Genomic DNA, 18,745 nt, shown 5'->3' with positions numbered 1-18,745 from the left:
ATGGAACAAAGTAGGGTCTAGTCTCCCTTTTGCTCCATGTGGATATTAAATTGACCCAGCACTATGTATTTTTTATTGAGATCTGTTTCAGGTACATAACACAATGATTCAATATTCGCATATATCGTGAAAAGATCACCACAATTAAGTCTGATATCCATCACCACACATACACATTTTTTTTCTTGTGATAACACATTTCGCCCATCCCTCCCCTCTCACCTCTTGCAACTACCAATTTCTTCTCCGTTTCCATGAGCTTGGGCTTAAGATTCCATGTATAAGAGAGTTCATACAGAATTTGTCTTTCTCTGATTAGCATAATGCCCTCAAGGGCCATCCATGTTGTCGCAAATGGCAGGATGTCCTTTTTTATGGTTGAATAACAACACATTGTGTATATACATAGATCTCTTCTTCATCCATTCATCTGTTGATGGACACAGGTTGCTTCCCTATCCTGGCTACGATGGTAAAAAACTGCACTAAATAATGCTGCAGTGAACATGGGTGCATATATCTTTTTGAGTTAGTGTTTTCATTTTCTTCAGTTAATACCACAAGTGGAATTTCTGGATCATACAGCAGTTCTATTTTTAATGTTTTGAGGACCTTCATACTATTTTCAATAGTGGCCACCCCAGCCTACATCCCCACCAACAGTGCACAAGGGCTCCCTTTTTCCCACATCTTCGCCAACACTTGCTGTCTTTTTGATAAGAATCACTCTAACAGGTAAGAGGTGACCTATGTTTTTAAGGACCAGTCTATCCGCTCTGGCCTGCAGTATTACCTTGGTTATATAGCAACCATTCACCTATGCATCATTCTGTTTGTGGACACCTTGTGCTGTTCCACTAGTCTGTCCGAGGTCACACTCTCTTCATTAGTGTAACGTGATAATGACTAGTGCAGCAAGTCCTCCCACCTCATTCTTCAAGAGGTTCTTAGCTATTCCTTTTTTTATTTTTTAAAGTAAATCTCTTTACTCTTGGCTATTTTACAATTCTTTTTGATTTCAAAATAATTTCAAACCTACAGAAAAGTTTCAAGAGTACAAATAACTTTTTATCCTGAACCATTTGAGAGTTGTTGACTTATGCCCCATCACCCCAATACCCCAAATAAGAATAGCCCCTTACATATGATCATCCAAAAAATAAAAAAGTCCCCCTATTACTATCATCTAATCCATAGTCCAGTCCCTGTTCAAGTTCTGTCGAGTATCCCAACAATGTCTTTTACAGCAAAAGATCCAATCTAGGATCATGTACTGGATTTAGTTACTGTTGTCTCTTTTGTTTCCTTCAATTTGGAATAGTTCTTCAGTTTTTCTCTTGACATTCGGAATTTTGACACTTTGGAAGGTTACAAGCCTTCGTATATTGTCCCTCACTTTGGGTTTGTCTGGTATTTTCTCATCATTAGATCAGGCTATACATTTTTGGTAGGAGTATCGCAGAGATGATGCCGTTGTGTGTTCTCACTGCATCCCATCAGATCTTGATTTGACCCATTACTGGAATTGGAATGTTGGTCACTTGATTAAGGTTTTGGTCAGGTTTCTTTACTATAAGGTTACTCTTTTTACTTTTGTAATTCATAAATTGGGCATCAATTTGAGACTATGTTTCTTAAAAAACTTCCACCCTAATGTAAATGTCCATTGTTATTTCTTGGATGAATTATTACTATAATTGCTGTCTAGTGATGATTTTATAATTCTATCATTCCTTTTCCATTTATTAGTTTGCATTCTATCCTAAGGAAGAAGTATTTCCTTTTCACTATCTATTCATCCATTTATTTATATGTACCCATGTTATTCCATGGATTACTATCAGTATTTATTTTGATCTTAAACTGTCGCAGATGTGAACGATGATATCCCCTTCAAGTTGGCTCTGCCCTTTTGATATGTTTCCATCTTGTATTTTCCCTGTCCCTGCCCTGGAATTAGTCATTTCTTCGACAAGTTATGGTTCCTTTTAGCCCACTAAATGGTATTTAGAAACCAAGATCTGGGTACCTGGAATGCTCATTGCCATTAGGATGCTGTTGCTTCTCGGTCCTCTCAGTGACAGAGCTAAGGAATAGATGTATGAATATACATACGAATATACACACATATTTATATCTGCACTTATATCTGTACCTATATTTATATTTAAAACCACAATCACATCAGTATCTCCAATTCCAAAATGACACCACAGAGTTCATCTTACTTTTCTGCTCTTCCATATTTGTAATTCCCTCCTCTGACAGTAAGAAGCTGGCTACCATCATCTTCACTGTATTTCCTAGGTCAGTGTCCTCTAGATGTTAACCACTTTCCCATTGCTACTGCCACCATTCTTCCCCCACCAACACAGCCACCCTCCTCCAATCACATCCCACTGTAAAGTTCCTCTTCTAGGAATGGACACCCTTCCCACCGTGTTGGGGCATCTCAATCTGGGCCACCATCACCCCAATCTCCAGCATGGAGGCCTACCTTGTGAGCTCCCACCTAATGGCTTTTGGACTGAATTATTCAGGAAGGAAGAAAAGACAGACAGAAAGGAAGGTGCTCAGCTACTTTAATTATTACTAGTGAACATTAACTTGGAATATTCCCCGTGGCTCATGAGAAAATAGATGCCACTGGAAGAGAATGACCTAACCCTCTCACCACCAAATCCATAGCCTGCCTGCATCTATATTCATGAACTTGACCTTCCCTCCTATCACAATAGACAAACTGTGCCTATCTAAGACCGGATCCCCACCTCTTGGCCTGCTTGCTCTGAAACTTTTCACTGAATTTCTCTTCCCCTGGTTATTTCCATTGGCATACAGAACAGGCTGAAATATCCCCAGTCTTAAAAAGAAACCTCCCTAGAATCTCACAGCTCTTCCACCTACTTCCCCGCCTTTTAGTAAAACTTCTCCAAAGTGCTGCCTCTTCTGTCTCCACTTCCCAAACCCATTCTTTCCTCAACCCCACGGTGACCAGGCTTTCACCAAAACTGCTCATCAACTAGCCTTCATGTCGCTGAATCCATTGGCTAAATCTGTCTTCCTCTTGTTTGATGCATCAGTAGCATTCAATACAGCTGGGAAGTCCCTCCTTCTTTAAACACTTTCTTCCCTTGGCCTCCAAGTCGGCCTTGGTTTGTCCCTCACAGCAATGCCCACTGTCCCATTCCTCTCTGCTCACTTCTCTCCTGAGAGCCATAGGACTAAGCTATCCGTTCACTCCCTGGGTGAGCACAGTGCCAAGGCCACACTGATGCCTCAATCTATCTAGCCCCAGCGTTCACCTAACAACCTACTCAGCATTTCTACTAGGAATTGTAATTTATATATTAAATGTAACATGATCAAAACTGAACCCTTTTTGCCCCCCCCCCGCCCCAATCTTGCTAGTCTTGTGTCTCAGCCCCAGTAAACGGTACCTCTATTGAGTTAGTTGCTCAGGCAAATCTTGGGCATCTTATACTTTTCCTCTCTTTCTCTCACCCTCCGGCCTCCATGTAATGCAATAGTCAGTCTTACTGGGTCTACTTTTATCTGTAGATGTCCTAAATCTGATGACTCCTCACTTTCTCCACTGCTATCACCCTAGTCCAAATCAGCACCTCTTGCTTACATTGTTAATGCGATACTATTCCTACTATTCTTTCCTCCACTTTACCCAAACTTCAGATAATTCTTCACACAGCAGCCAGAGTGATCTTTTAGAAATGTAAATTAGATAAACTGATGACCCTGCACCAAACCTTCCAGTGGTTTTTAATCACACTCTGAATAAAACTGAATTCTTACCATGGAGAAAGAGGTCCCTCCTGTTTAGACCCTGCCTACCTCTCTGAACTCATCTCCCAAAACCATTTGCCTTTTTTACTCCACTCAAGCCACAACGACCTCTTTGCTGTTCCCTAATACAACAAACTTATTCCTACCTCAGGACTTCTGTGCTTACTATATGCTCCCCAGCCTGGAATCCAGTCCCCACTACCTTCAAGAATCTGCCAAACTCTCACCCCCTTATAGCTTGTCTTCACCAATGAATCTTACATAGCACCCTCCTCCCCCCACAGCCCTACTCCAGCTCCCTGAACTCTCTAGTCCTCGCCCTGCTTTAATATTTGTGTAGCCATTTACTATCCCCTGACATTATGTTTACTGTACATTCCCCTCACACCCCACCCAGTGTAAACTCTGAGAGGCCAGGGCCTGTCTAGAGTGTTGACCACTGTATCCCTGACCCCTGGGACAGTGCCCGGGGCACAACGGTAGGTTCTGCTGCATCAAGGTGTGGATGATTCAGGCAATGCCGGTGTGGCATGCTACTGTGGCTGAAAACCACCCCTCCCGGGGACCAGAGTGCAGGAGTGGTCAGCGGGAGTGGTACAGGGAGATCTGTAAGGTGAGGAACATGCCACTCCTCTCCTGAGGAGGAAGCTGTAAGTGGTTATATAAACTCAGGACAGTAACTTCTGACGTCCTGAAAGAGCATCACCTCAATGCGGATCCATAACTTGTTTTCTGCTTCTACGCAACAATGTCTTTCTAACTTCACAGATAAATTCATTTCCAGTGGAGGAAAATCACCTTCTGCCTTCGTTACTGAGATTTCCAAGTTCTGTGGTAAGCACCTGAGAGTGAGGAGTGTGGGCTCTTTTATTTTGGGTTCACATTTAACATGTGGCTCCTGCAAAGGCATTTTAAGAACACTGAGGTAACTCAAAATCAACTCCTGCCAGCAGGTGAGCCGACATCCTATTCACCCTCAGCTAAAGCAAAGTTGCTGGTGCTTGCTCTGCAGCCTGTCCTCTAAGCTTGAAATAAAAAGACATTGCCAGTTCAACTCTATGTGGAATAATATTTTCAGTGAATTTGTGGACAAGTTTCTGAGACGAGGGTGCACATTACGTCAGAGAGATGCAAAGCAAAACTAAAATCTGCAGGCTGGACTGGTCTCTGGTTTGATGCTGACAGAGGAGAGCAGCCTGTGGCTATGAGATGGAAGAAAATGTCTTTAGCTTGTCTCTCAGACTGCACAGGCAGATAATAAGCAAGTGGTCCCAGGCGCTTGGCCCTCATCCCTATTTTATATATTTGCCAGGGATGGGGAGACAGAGTGAGCACAGTCTTTCAACCTGTGCTGAGGCCACTGCCGAGAACCTAACAGCAGGCTGACCCAGGGACACACCTGGCAGGGGAGGCTCCTCAGCCTGAGCAGTCCGTTACCCTCACTGGGACCAAGTCTAGGAAAGAGACGTGTGACCACACCAGAGTGGCACCCTGCAACTTGGCCAGGGACCTCAGGCTGCCACATTTGCATTTAAAAGCCATTATGGAAATGTAATTTACTTTGAAGACAAGGTTATATTCAAATCACACTGCTCTCTCAGCAAAGTGACAGTGACCAGGAGAGGAAGAGGGAGACTACGTAGGGAACAAACAGATGAGGGAAGTTGAGCTTTTCTGGAAGGGGAAACTCTTTGACGGGTACGGAGGCCTCGCCTAGTCACACGCACCTAAAGAGGTTGGAAGCACTTCATTAAATTGCAGTATAGCTATTGCCAATTTAGGCTGACTTGGTTTGAGGGAGTTTCAGGGACTGAACTTGACCGTTTTCAGTTTCTAACTTCCTTAACTGAAAAGCCATAAATATGGTGACCAAATGTTTTGAATCTAAACTGGGTTTAATACTGGACTGTCCCATAAATACAGGGCATATTATCACGGTCTAAAGGAGGCTGTGGGGGGGCGCCTGGGTGGCTCAGTCAGTTAAGCGCCTGCCTTCGGCTCAGACAGCGATCCCAGGGTCCTGGGATCGAGTCCCACATCGGGCTCCCTGCTCAGCGGGGGGCCTGCTTCTCCCTCTCCTCCTTCCTTGCGCTCTCTCTTGCTATCTCTCTCTCTCAAATGAATAAATAAAATTAAAAAAAAAAAAGAAGGCTGTGGGTCTGGGGTGTCTGGCTGGCTCAGTTGCTACAGCATGTGACTCTTGATCTTCGGGGTCATGAGTTCGAGCGCCACATTGGGAGTTGAGCTTACTTCAAAACAATAATAAGTCTGTGGGTCTATTTGGAAGGTTCAAAACAACTGATAGGAAAAGTGGAAGATTCTTTGTTTTGGATGACTTTACTAAAGCAATCAGCTGGGGGGAGGGGGCGTGGTCCTGCCAGCAATACTAAGCCTGGAAAAACCTGGAGAGAGCGAGCATATAGCATGAAATATAAAACATATATATACAAAAGAGAAGTTACAGTGAGAAACCTGAGAAGGGACTTGTACCAATTGGCAAGAGCAGCAGAACCAGAGTAAGAGTCCCAAGATTCTGTACGCAAGATAATGCTCTCAGCACCCTGTAATAATACCTCCCAGGAGCCGGCCCTGAAAGGCCAAGTAGGATGAGAGAAGTTTGAACAGACAGAAGAAGCTAGAAGAGGAGAAACAGATGGGAAAGACAAAGGGGGGGGCAAGCAAAGAAATGGATGAATACCTGGGGGAGTAGAACAGAGCAGTGACAGAAAACGAATTATTAACTCATTCATTCAAAGTATTAGCTTTTCAAGAATATTAACTCAAAACAGACTCCTGGTTTTCAGTTCACTTGGTCTGAATCACAGTAAGTTACTGCTACCCTTTCAATTGTTCTTCATCTGCTCTAATTCTTAAATCTTGAAAGGGTCAGATCCTATGGCTCACCGAAATGGGGGAAAGAGAATTATCCTGTGGGTTTCTGGCAAAAGCAGTTATACATGTGGGCTGAAAAATATCAAGCTAAGAACCACAGGTTCCCAGCTCCTAAGCCAGAGAAGCTAAGGCCATATGGCTGCTTATTCAGTTCTAAGTAAAATACAACTCAGAGCTGCTACAGAGTCTCATTGGTTGACCAGCAGGCCACAAGCATCTGGCTTTTAGCACTCCACATTTGCTATTAATAATGATTAGCCAATAATTTTTTAAACCATCACATGTTAGCAAGTCTTCTGTAATAAATTACTGCCTTTTCAGAGAGCACTTTGTACTGGTCTGACCCAGCTGTCTTCTAGAAGTTCCCCAGACATTTGCTTAGTGTGACCAGCTTTCAGAATACTTTATTCTTCTGGGTTTCAAGAGCTAATCTATTGTGGTTCAAGGTCTGCTCTACTTCATGGAGAAACTGATCAGAGAACGTCACTCCCATGAGACTCATAAATCACAACGTTATTCCCAGGCAGCTGTCCTAGAGTCAACAGTGATCTGAAGAGAGCAGTGATGTAGTCAACAGTGAGGTCTCCAAAGGTGGAGAAAAGGCACCATCTCACCCTTTTACTTCCCCCAAAGTGCTGTCTTTCCCCTCATACCCATCATGTTTATCAGAATGATAAATTAATAACCTGACAAACCACCCTCCCATTCTCATGTATCTAACCAGCTTGAAATGCCTGATGCTTCCAGTGCTGCATTTCTCTGCCAGCAAAAAGACTGGCAGCCTGGGATGTGCCAAGTCCTTGGCTCTCAACTGCAAAACAAAACAGTATAGGAGGGAATTTGTGAGTTAGCTGATTTGCAAACACTACAGCAAGTCACTGCGTAAACACTTGTTTTTGTGTACCTATTATTTCTCCCAGGCAGTTACCTGGATGCCATCCTGACGGTGGCCAAATGTGCTGCTCAAGTTACCTTGCTTCCTTCATTCACATTTAAGAGAGCTCAGCTTATTTTGCACCATTAAAAAACAAAGACAAAACCAAAAAAACCTTCATTAAATAGCAATCACAGGGCATCTCGGTTAATTATGGAAGGACAATCACCAACATCACTCAGAATCAACACCAGGTCCACAGGTGTGTCCGTAAGGGTACAGGTAGATGCCATTCAAACAGAGCCAGCTCAGGAATTAAGAAGCCACACTTACATAACAGGGATTGGTTGAAATTTCCAAGCACAAGTTCATCCTGATTCCTCTAAAGTAAAAAGTAATCTGGGTATGTGGATATTCTTTCCATGCTCCCAACTCCAAATACCAGTTTACTGAATGATCACACAAACCAACAACATCATATACTGGGCCTGACTGATGTATGTAGAAAGCATTTTGACTCTTCGCTGGAAGCCTACAAGGCAGGTTCTTCAATTTTCCATCTATTTACGGTTGAAGAATGAGAGATCAGTATTGTTAGGTGACTTGTTAGTCCCAAATTGGTAAGAAGCAGAGACACAATCTGAATACAGATACTCCTTATTCCAAAGCCTGTATTCTTAATCATTTTGCTAAATTCTTTCTCTGTGTGTATCAAAATAAAAATGGAATAAAACTTCTACATGACAGAAGCTATTTAGATGACATCACAGAGCACTCGCATTTTCTTCTCCATGTATATCCCAGAAAGAACTTTCCATTCAGCTTTAGTGTAAATGCTAACTTCCAACTTACCAAAATCAAGGGCTGAAGCACCAATCCTCTGGTAGAAAAATAAGTGATAACCAAGAAATTTCAATGAAATTGGAAAGAGGAAAAACTGCAAGGGTTTTTTTTTAACATTTTCGTAGTACTGCATAATCATACATTCCTAACCAAGCTTATCTAATCTAGTTCTTGCCCCAGGCAGGACGACTTAAGTCATCCCAAAGACAGAAAGGTTCAGGCAATTTGTGGAGATCTTACAGAATCCTACCTAGCTGAGAGGCAAGTTCTAAGTATCTCTTGCCTATCTGAGGCTCTGCAAAGTGCTCTGGAGCTTTTTAGAAGAAAGGTACGGCCCATGTGCAAATATAAATCAACTCAATTTCCATATGCATAACCATCTAACCCAATGAAAGGAATACACGAGGCCCCAGGCTGCAATGCCAGTCTTCTTCGGAAAATATATTTATTATTAATAGTGAGTGCAGTAAAGATGTCCATATTCATGATCGAGAAGAGGTGGTATAAGCCAAGGTTGCCTTTATGTTGATAAAAAATGCCTTATTTCACTTGTAATCATAAACATTATTCCAGTAAAAGAGGTACATTTTTCTCTCCTTTTTGTCTTACTTATATGATCACCATAATAAGTTAAAATGAAGTAGCTCTTATATAGTCAAGGGAGAAAAGCAAAAGGGAAAACCAAAACACCAGAGCCTAGACGATTGCACCCAGCACTGCTGGGCTGAGATGGAGGTTTGGTGCCCTCTCCCCGCCCCGCTCCAATTACCTCAGCCCCCATCCCAACCCCCAACCCCAGCTCTGCTGGAATGAAGATTCACCCAACCCTGGAGCTTGGTGAGAAGAGAAAGCTGAATTGAAAGTTAAAATTTAAAGGTAGAAAGGTCTGCCTTTCTCTTTTAATCATCATGAACAGAGTTGACTAACACTGCAGTGTGTCCTTGCTGGCTGATACCTGATCTAGGCCTTGGCTTTTCAAACTGCAGTTGATCAACTGGGATATGCTTCAGCTGCATCTGCTCTTTGGTGCTTCTCTTTAATCGTCTTCTCCTTAAATGGGTTACTTTCTTACTAGGAAAAAAAAAAAAAAAATGTTCCGCCTCTGGAATTAACGTTGAGGAGTTCTACTTGTTCTAAAAGTTGACTTTATCCTCCCTTCTCAAGCATGCTCTGCAAGAGAAAAAGAAAACATGAGTTTTACCAGCAGAAGGAGGGATCCCCAAAATGGCAATAACTATTTAGTACCATTTGTATTACTTTAAAAAGATCTACTCAAAAACACATAAAACAAGGTGTATGCACTTCTTGGTCTCAAAATATTATTACTTTTAATGAACACCACTGCTTAATCATGTATAATCTCCAAATGACCCCACCCCCACCCCCGCCACCATACCAAGCTGAACTCAAGAGCGAGCATGGCCTGGATCACTGGGGGGTGTGCACATGTGTGCTCTCTCTCTACCAGGGGCATTTGGAAATGTGTGGGAGTATTTCTGGTAGCCACAGGGACTGGGGTGAAGCTATTGTCATGGCAACAGGGGTGGGGGGTGGGGTGGAGTAGAGGTTAAATCCCAAAGGCTCCGAGAGGGCAAGAATCTCTCCCAGAAACCTCTGCCCACTCCAGGCAGAACACAGATGTTCATGAGCTTGTAATGCTGGATGGAGCTACAAAGATAAGTATCTATTCTGAAATTGCTTTATTTTTGTGACTGAGGGTATGTGTGGGGAGATAAACAGGAAGAGTTCTCAACTATCAGAGTAAAACTCTATAACTAGCCGGGGCAGGGGATATATTCTCTCCATTCTCAGGAATCTTTAAAGACAAAAGTGATGCTTTACCCTTTAGTTTTGAAATTATTCAGGATGAGGCAGCTAGGTCAGGCCCAAGGTTGCCTATAGTTCATCTGTTCACACCCTTCCAGCCATTTATTCACCCAGCTCTTAAACTGAGCTTTTACTAGGTAATCATTGTAGTGAGTGAGGTGCTATGGGGAAACCAATACACAGGCCCGTGGAGAATTAAGGCATAATATAATGTAGTAATTAGCTATTTTTAAAAAATACTTGCTAAATATATGCTAAAAATTAATTTTACTGAATAAGTAATACATACAGTATAAAATTCAAGATAAACAAAAGAATATTTCCTCCCTTCTGTTTCCCAGTTTCTTGGGTATCCTTCGAGAGAAGGTAATAGTTCAAAAGAGGAGTTGTTCTAACTCGTTCAGAGGAAGAGAACTCTATAAAACTGGAGTGGTCAGAGGAGGCTCCTAATAGGACCTTGCAGACCATCTCTCTGAGTCTTTCAGAATCTAAACAGAAGGACCAGGAGGGGGCTGAGGAGGGGTGAGGGCAGGAAGCAGCGGCAAAGATTCAGAGGTAGGAGCAATCCCGGTATGTATGGGGGGCAGAGGAGAAAGACCAGCCTAACTAGAGGAAAGGGTGTACCAAGGATGTACCAAGGAAAAGAGTGTCCAAAGGGCCCAGAGTGAAAGCCCACTGGCTTTCTGGAAAAAACCTGTTGGCCTCTGGAAAAAACTTGGGAATCCACATATGTCTTTAAACAGGAAAATGTCGTTTAGGAGGGTTACCCTTCTTCCTTGGCATAACGGATCTAATAGATGAGAGTCTGGAGGCAAGAAGACTAGGGCAGAGGCAGATTAGGAATCAAGGGTGGGAATGAGAAATAGAGCCATAAAAGAACTGGCTAGAAACATAGAGGTGGTGAGACCTAAGGTATGGTGATCCTCAGTGACAGGGAGAATGGTGGTGTCATGGAAAAGTCAGGGGGAAGAGTCAGCTTGGGAATGAGGGAAAGGACTTAAATTTTGGGTGTATAAGAAATCCCAGATGGAAATATCTAGAAGGAAGTTACAGCCTTGGGATGAGATGTCAACAGTCTTTAGAGAAAGGTTTAAAGCCAAAGATAAAGAAAAATGATTGAAATAATAGGGCAGAACAGAAAGAGTGGAGGGACAAATAAGAGAGCATCCTGGGTCACAAAGCACAGAATAGGTAGATATCCTAACTTCTCCATGATTATAAGCTACTAAGAAGTCTATGTACACAGGGCACAAAAGACCAGGTATAAAAGCAGGCAAACTAGTTTAGAGAGAACACATACAGAAATGGTCACAAAATATGATACACTCAAGGAGGAAGTAAATTAGAAAACCCAGGTGCATCTAGAGAAAAAAGGAAAGACAAAGCAGGTAAAGCAGAAGACTTCGCTCAGCAGAGTTGTCTTAACAGAACAAACACCATAATGTGAGATTTCTCTCAAACCCATCATTCACATACGCTCTGTATTTGTTGGAAAAAATAAAAATTGAGCACCTACGATGTAAGAGTCAGACCAGACAATGTCCCAGTATCATAGTGTCTCATTTATCCTCTTGTGGCTTGATCTGTGTGAGACAACAACCGTGTGTCCAGTTATTTGGACAGGAAACGATGAATTCCAGACATATAGACAATCTCACCACAACATTATATGTTAATACAAAATAGAAGTCAGTATAAAGTAGATTTATACTTGGCCCATCTAAAGGCATTTAGTTACTAAAGAAAATTATAACTTTATGAGTGATGCCATTTTGCATTTTGGGAGTTATACACTCACTACTTTCTTCAACATACCAATGGGAACTTTAAGCTATTATCTGCCTGATCAAGATTACATGGCTGTGCCTTATTCTATAGCTTAGGTCCTATGGTTATGATAGCTATGTGTCACGTGTTGCAAAATAATCTACAGTGACCACAACATAATTAAAGCAATAAAAAGTGTTTTTTTGAGAGTCTAGGGAATCTTTTTACTATTCTTCTTTCTGTAACCCCAACCAAATATATAAGGGTAATTTTCCAGCCAGATTATATAATGTTAAGAGTATGAGACTCTCTTTAATCTTTGAGAGAGACAAGCTAGGCCCTGGCTGGTTTAAAGATCAGCGGGCCAGTCTAATGAAAAGACTAACAGAACACTTTTGAGCAAATATAAAACACAGAGAAATCACGACATTCACAGAATAGCCCGCTATATGTATTAAAATTCTGATTTTCAAAGACAGCACAACAGTTCAGCACGGGGGCTCCAGGCCAGTCTATACCCATGTTGTAAACTGCACTCAGTTGCCACCAAAGGGTGGCAGAGGTGATACAAAACTTCTTCACTCAGTCAAAGACATTAATAAATACATCAAGTTGAATAATAAAAAAAAAAAGATTGGCAAAACACTCTGTTATTACTATTCTAACTATGCAATAAAACCTGCTCAAAACCTAGGCCCAACGACCTTTGGCTGGAGGGATGCTGAGGCCTAGAAAGGTCTGTGTCATTTAGTGTCACCTTATAGGTTCTCCCACAGTCTCTGTATCGGTTCTGTTAAGTAGCTGCTTTTGGGCTAAATTTCAACACTGTATAAATTTAAGACCGCATAAATTAACATAGGAAATTCCCCAAAGAATCAGGGAGAAGATCTGCAAGTTATAAAAAATTGCTTCCTTCATTTAAGGAACTCCTAACACTTAATGTGGAGAAAGAAATTCCTTGCATTTGCTCATCATTCACGTATACGGGGCCTGCAGAAACCCTTTATGAACAGCTGGGTAAATTGCCAAAAGGAGAGAATGGCTCAGGCATCCGTACTGCTCCGTCCTCTAGTCTCTCTCTGATTCCGGCCACCGAGGAAGGAACGACTGGTGGCTCACAGTATCAGACAAGGGCAGGGCCCCTGGAGACCACAGACTGCCTGCCATTTCCATTTATTAAAATGATCTTCACTGTTTTCCTCAAATATTTTTGTTCCACAGTAATCTCATCAACTGATTTTTGAATTATAGCTTTCTTGAAGGGGTTGACTATCAGAGCCATGTGTCAGCTACTGGATGTCTCAATGTGTTGAAGAGGAATTACGGCAACGCTGGGTTTTTTTTTTTTTTTTAAGATACTATTCAGAGTGCTTGTCTCTGAGCTCACCCAGCATCTCGCCAAGATCTCAAAAGCCCTAACAAAGCTGAGTAAGGAAGCAGGAGGGTTTACAGGGGAGAACTGAAATGGGAATGTGTTTGGGTATACCTGAGTTTTTCCCAAGGAGGGACATGAAAAGTGGGGAGAGTTAAAAGACAAGGGAGTGGTGAAGACACAATGAGGAGAGGACCGACAGAAGCAAAAGTAATCAATAAATTCAATTTAGGAGGAGCACAAGGAGAGCTTTGCCTGTGCACCAAGCATGACTCCTGACCACCTGCAAATCTGATTAGCTAACTTCCTGTGTTCTCGCTGTCTCTCCCCGGCCAGCCAGTGCTGTTCTCTATTCTCCCTGCTTTATGCCTGGATCTAGTTTCATACCTTCTCTGACAAATGCTCTGTGTAATATTCAAATTAAGTTACAAGTAATTAACTGTTTACACAACTTGCTGCAGTAACAGACAAAACACGAACATATTGCAGCTCTAACTCTTGAAGGATAAGCCCTAGAAAAGAAATGCCTATTAAGAAAAAGGAGTCTATTACCATTGTAATATTTCTTCTATTAAACCCAAATTAAAAAAAAAAAAGAAAATGTCATAGAGCAACGATTACTCTCAGAGGGTTCCCTATGATAGAAGAGACTGATAACACATGTAAAAGTTTGGAATTCAGTTTGCTTTGATGTGACTCCAAGTCCGAAGGGCCACCCCACCAAAGGACGGGATATCTATTGTGGAACACGAACATGTCATCCTGAGTATGAGCAGCCCAGCTGGGCCATTAATAAATGTCACTAGGTGATGATGATAAAGAAGTCTTTGAACACAATAAAAATATGCTCCCACAGGTCTTCCCAGAATATTAACCTTCTTGATTTATCTCTGTGCTCCCTGAAGGTGGGCGTCTGTGGACATCAGAAGCAAACGCATAAAGAGAGGGGCCCCTGTGGTCAGTCAGGAGAGGGAAACAGGGTGACTGGAGGAGCAGAGCCAAAGGAGGGTTAGTCACAATTGTGAGCTGGCCAGGGGACCATGTTACCTTGGTTCAGTACCTCTTTCCTCCCTCCCACCCATGAAAACCAGGCATGACTCCTCACCCAGGGGTACCTACAATTTCAAAGGAGGCAACAGGAGGGGGAGAAAATAACTTCTTTTTAAGGGGCTCCCGCCCTCTGTCCAAGACCTCTTCCAATCTGTTCCTGAGGCTGAAACAGGAACAAGTTCCCAGGGTCGGTCTGATGAGACCTCTGCCAGATGGCTCAGACCCGAGAAGCAGTGACAGGTAGTGGCAAGTCCTCAACTCCCGAAAAGGGAAAACAGAGACTTAGGGCCTCTGAAAGATCGAAGACCTCTAATCCAGGTTAGGCCAATGGGCTCTAGAGTATGTCTGTCAAACTCTTGTGCACAGAGTTACTTGGGAAATTTGTTGAAAGTTCAGATGTCCAGGTCCAACCTTAGACCTTCTGAACCATAATCTCCAGGGATGGGGCCAGATGTGTGCATTTCAAATATGCTCCCCAGCTGATTCTGATGTTCACCCATGTTTGACAGCTGATATTACAGAAAACAGCAGGCTGGGTTTGGCACCAGGAATGGGCTATTCTGGTCTGGACTCTGTCCCATAAACAGATCACTTTGTGACTGCAAATTTTTCCAGGTGAAAAGATGGGATTAGGTCACATGATCTCTAAGGTCTGTCTAGCTCTAACAGCCTATGAATCTGTTCAATCATTTGGATGTAATTTATAATTCATCTGAAAACAATGATAAAATACAGCTTGCTCTGGCACTGGGTTTTTCTTTCAAGAATGCTGATTTCTAAAGCAACGGTGACTACTGTGTTTTTAGACCTTCTTCACACTTAGACAACAGGGAGGTATTTGAGACGTCATCTAACACAAACCCAGGTCACAGGGGAGATAAAATGCAATGTCCTTAAGAAGGCTGACACTTCCTGCCATAGGAAATCGCTCCCTATGCCCTGATCTTAGTTCAGGTTTTCTATTTTGGGGGTTACCCATGGACTGGAAGTACCATTTCATTTTGGAAATGAAGAACTGAATGCACTAGCATTGGGCTGAAGTAACGTCATATTAAGATCCAGCCTCATTTACCAGGGTCTTGACCTCACGCTCTCCACTACCACGGGGTGACGTTCTGATCTCCCCAACGATACCAGCAGGAAGCACAGGCCTAAGGTAGGCACTGCCTCACTTACAAGATGTCCTCGTTTAGATCCTTCCTTTAACTGAGCTGCTTACTTGGCTACTGACCCACTGCCCCCTTGCTGACTTAAACTTCTGTGATGGTTTACCTTCTCCTGACTGGCCTCTGTCATCTGACTTCAGGCTCCACACTGACCTCTGTCCTTAGGCATCCCCTGGGTCTGGCCCTTGCTTTTAGTCCCAGGCTTTCCTTGGCTCTTCTGACCTGGCTTCCTGCTCTGTCTCTACACTCCCTTACCACCCACGATCCATGGAGTATAGGTGAAAGCCACTGTAGAACAGGGGAGCCTAGGGCTGGCTAGAGGTAGACAGCCTACATTTTCTAATGGAGTTTATTAGCTGGCAGGCTACATTCTGCCAGGTAGTGCTGAGACAGCTGTTTCTCAGTACACTGCCTTTGGAGAAACTGTTTTTACCCCCTCCTAGTTCATTCCACCACTTTGGCTTCCCTGGGGCTGTCAGGAGCATCAGCTTCAAGGAAAGGCTATATAGCTGTGGGAGGCCAGGCAACATGCAGGAAAACCAGAAGTGCAAATTTAAGGAGGACAGAAAAATCTAAGAGGCAGAGGCACAAGTGCTGGAGGTCCCCAAAGCAGGGCTGCTGCCTACACTAGAGATGCCTCTTGACTGAAATGTGCTCAGAGACGTGCGTCGTTCTGTTCCTGTGCACACAAACTCTTGCTCTCATGCGTGGAAGTAGAATTAGTCCCACAGCATCACAGCTGGAAGGCCCTCAGGGATCACCTAGTTCAAACCCGTAATTTAGCAAAGAAGAAACTGAAACCCAGATCACCGTGACTAGATTGGAATGTTACCTACAGTATTTCCCCAAAACTCTACCTTCCAGGGAACAAAGAATGTTTGCCCAGAGTCCAGCCAGCTTCTGTACCATCCTGTCAGCGGCAGGGTTGGGAAAAGAGTTGGAATACTTCGAGTTGCCCCCTAAGCATGCTACCCGCCAAGCAGCCAGATGTTGCAAGAAAATATTAGGGCAGTGGGGTGTCCAGGGAACGGAGCAATGCAGATCTGAGAGGGACCCTTTCTCTATCCTTTCCCCTCCTTTTGATAAAGAAAACTTGGGTACATTTTGATCCACTAGCGGCAAATATCCCTGGCTTCCCATTTCTCTCCCACCTTCTGTAGTCTCCTGTAAGGTAGGTGAACCAAGATTGAATAGGAATCAGGTTATCATGGTAAGAACAGGTAATTCAATCTTGGGGAGTTTATAGAAAGCTATGAAGCTAAGCTGATATGAGAAATAAAAGACACAGTCTATCAATCGATGTCCTCCTACATTTTTAAAAGGCGTACCTCATACAGCTAGCCAGTAGCTTTTAAGTCTTAGAAATAATAATTACAGCAATTTATTATCTTTACCCTTATGAAGAATACATAACTTAATATACTAGAAGTAACAGTCTAAATGTCTCATATCAACCCACGAGGAATTGTTTAAGAATAGCTGAAGAAAGATTGATATGAGTAAATGCATGAAGAAAGGAAAAATAAGGCTAAGGAATATCCGGAAATTTTCCAATCAGCAAAATCTATTAGTCTATAGAACAGTGCCTCAAGGGAACCAGTGAAAGCCCAATCTTATGAGTCATTTAAAAGTGGAGTGGATTTCGTTCTTGGAATTATTCCAAGGGGAAAACTCTTGCACTATGCCGGAAATGGACAACATGACCTAATGGGTTGTTGTCATGTTGACCATTTTCTACATATTAGCATGTCTAGGTGGTTCTCTGGATTTAACAAGGGAACACAAAAGGGAAGCTGACCAGTCAGGATCGGCTACCATGGACGATCAGAACCACTATACCGCTGAAGCCCCTTCTAACAATGGGCAGAGTCAGGGGTCACAAGGTTAGACAAACTTCACACTGAGAAAAAGGGAAACGTGGTATGAGAGGAAAAGTGCTCAGGAAATGCTGGTATTAACCCCCTGTGGCCATTTTGGTGTGGTCTTAAAATAGGGCACCTTTTTGCTGAGCTGCACCTTTGTCCATGGCCTTTATAATCCCACCTCCCTATTTATTACCTTTAGTCTCCATTACGACTTAATTTGATATTCATGTTTTTCTCTTCACTTCATGATCATCGTTGACATTTTCTCTCATTGCCTTATTTCTGTATTAGTGGATAATGGCTGTCTCTTCTCACACCCAACTCAAAAACCAAACACCATTCTTAATTTTTTTGTTTTTATGGTAGGTGTATCTTGGTTTAGTTGTTACATTGACCATCATGACTTCCCTGGGTTTCAAGTCTCTCAACTGTAAAACCATGAAAATAAAACCGTCTCTATTTACATCTCAGGTTGTCATAAAAACAAGCAAGAGAATAGATGTGAAATCACCTGGAAATCTAAAGTACTATAGAAATACAAGGTATTATTGCTTCTTGTTTTCTTGCCCATTACAATGTTGCCCATCTTAGGGTAAAAATACTTTGTGTACAGTTATCTTTGTATTATTACCTGGTGTTATATGCTCCCTAATATTTGAATGTAAGAGTTGTGAAACAACAGGTACCTCAAAGCACACTTCACAGAAAGGATATTAAATTGTGTTGCAGACTGGGGCGGGTGGGGGGGTCCTCGTTTGGAATCACTAGTAATAATTTGGTGCTTTGGGATGATCTGTTCAGTGGTTTCAGAATGAAATAACACAACTGAGGGAAGAAGGAAAAAATAAGATTTACCCAATACTTTACATAAATGTAATCCCCACAACACTGGGGATAACATCACCCTAATTCAGAGAGAAAAATCAATGCCCAAGGTCACAGAGTTAGTAAAAGACAAAGCTTCAATACAAACGCAGATCTGCCCAATTTGAACTCCCTACTGCACCGTGTGGCATATTTGATGTTGTTACAAAGTAACTTTGTTTTATTCTATAAATATATGCCACTGATAGCATGGGGCTGGGTGCAAACAATTCAACACAACCCAGATAGTCAGGGTGAAGTTGAAACCCCATACACCCTTGCAGTTGCCACTTGAGTAATGTTACAAATCACATTGTGCGAACAGGCATGTTTGTCAGACGCCAGTGTAGAAACATACACTTTGTCACAGCCGTTCTTTGCACTAACTACTACCCCCTCCTCAACTGGCACTAATATCAAGTTA

General features: G+C 42.6%; 1 protein-coding gene across 3 annotated transcripts in view; it reads right to left on the bottom strand.

Moving 5' to 3' along the window:
- Positions 1–8,825: 8,825 nt before the first annotated feature.
- The window catches only part of CHCHD3 (coiled-coil-helix-coiled-coil-helix domain containing 3), a 274,616-nt gene continuing 264,696 nt past the window's right edge, over positions 8,826–18,745 (bottom strand). The window contains exons 8-9 of one of the 3 annotated variants that reach the window (XM_045864249.3): positions 11,750–11,820; positions 8,826–9,580 (exon numbers count right to left, since the gene is read on the bottom strand). In XM_045864249.3, coding sequence (XP_045720205.1) covers positions 11,797–11,820 — 24 coding nt within the window. In that variant the 3' untranslated portion in view covers positions 8,826–9,580; positions 11,750–11,796. The remainder of the gene's footprint in view (positions 9,581–11,749; positions 11,821–18,745) is intronic. The other 2 variants (XM_045864248.3, XM_045864247.3) reach the window with 2 other exon arrangements.

The sequence above is a fragment of the Mirounga angustirostris genome, unplaced genomic scaffold (genome assembly GCF_029215605.1).
Source record: "Mirounga angustirostris isolate CCGP_5_RB_7025 unplaced genomic scaffold, mMirAng1.0.hap1 SCAF_12, whole genome shotgun sequence".
Lineage (NCBI taxonomy): Eukaryota > Metazoa > Chordata > Mammalia > Carnivora > Phocidae > Mirounga > Mirounga angustirostris.
Note: the sequence above shows the minus strand (reverse complement) of the source record. Positions and strands in the feature narration are given on the sequence as shown.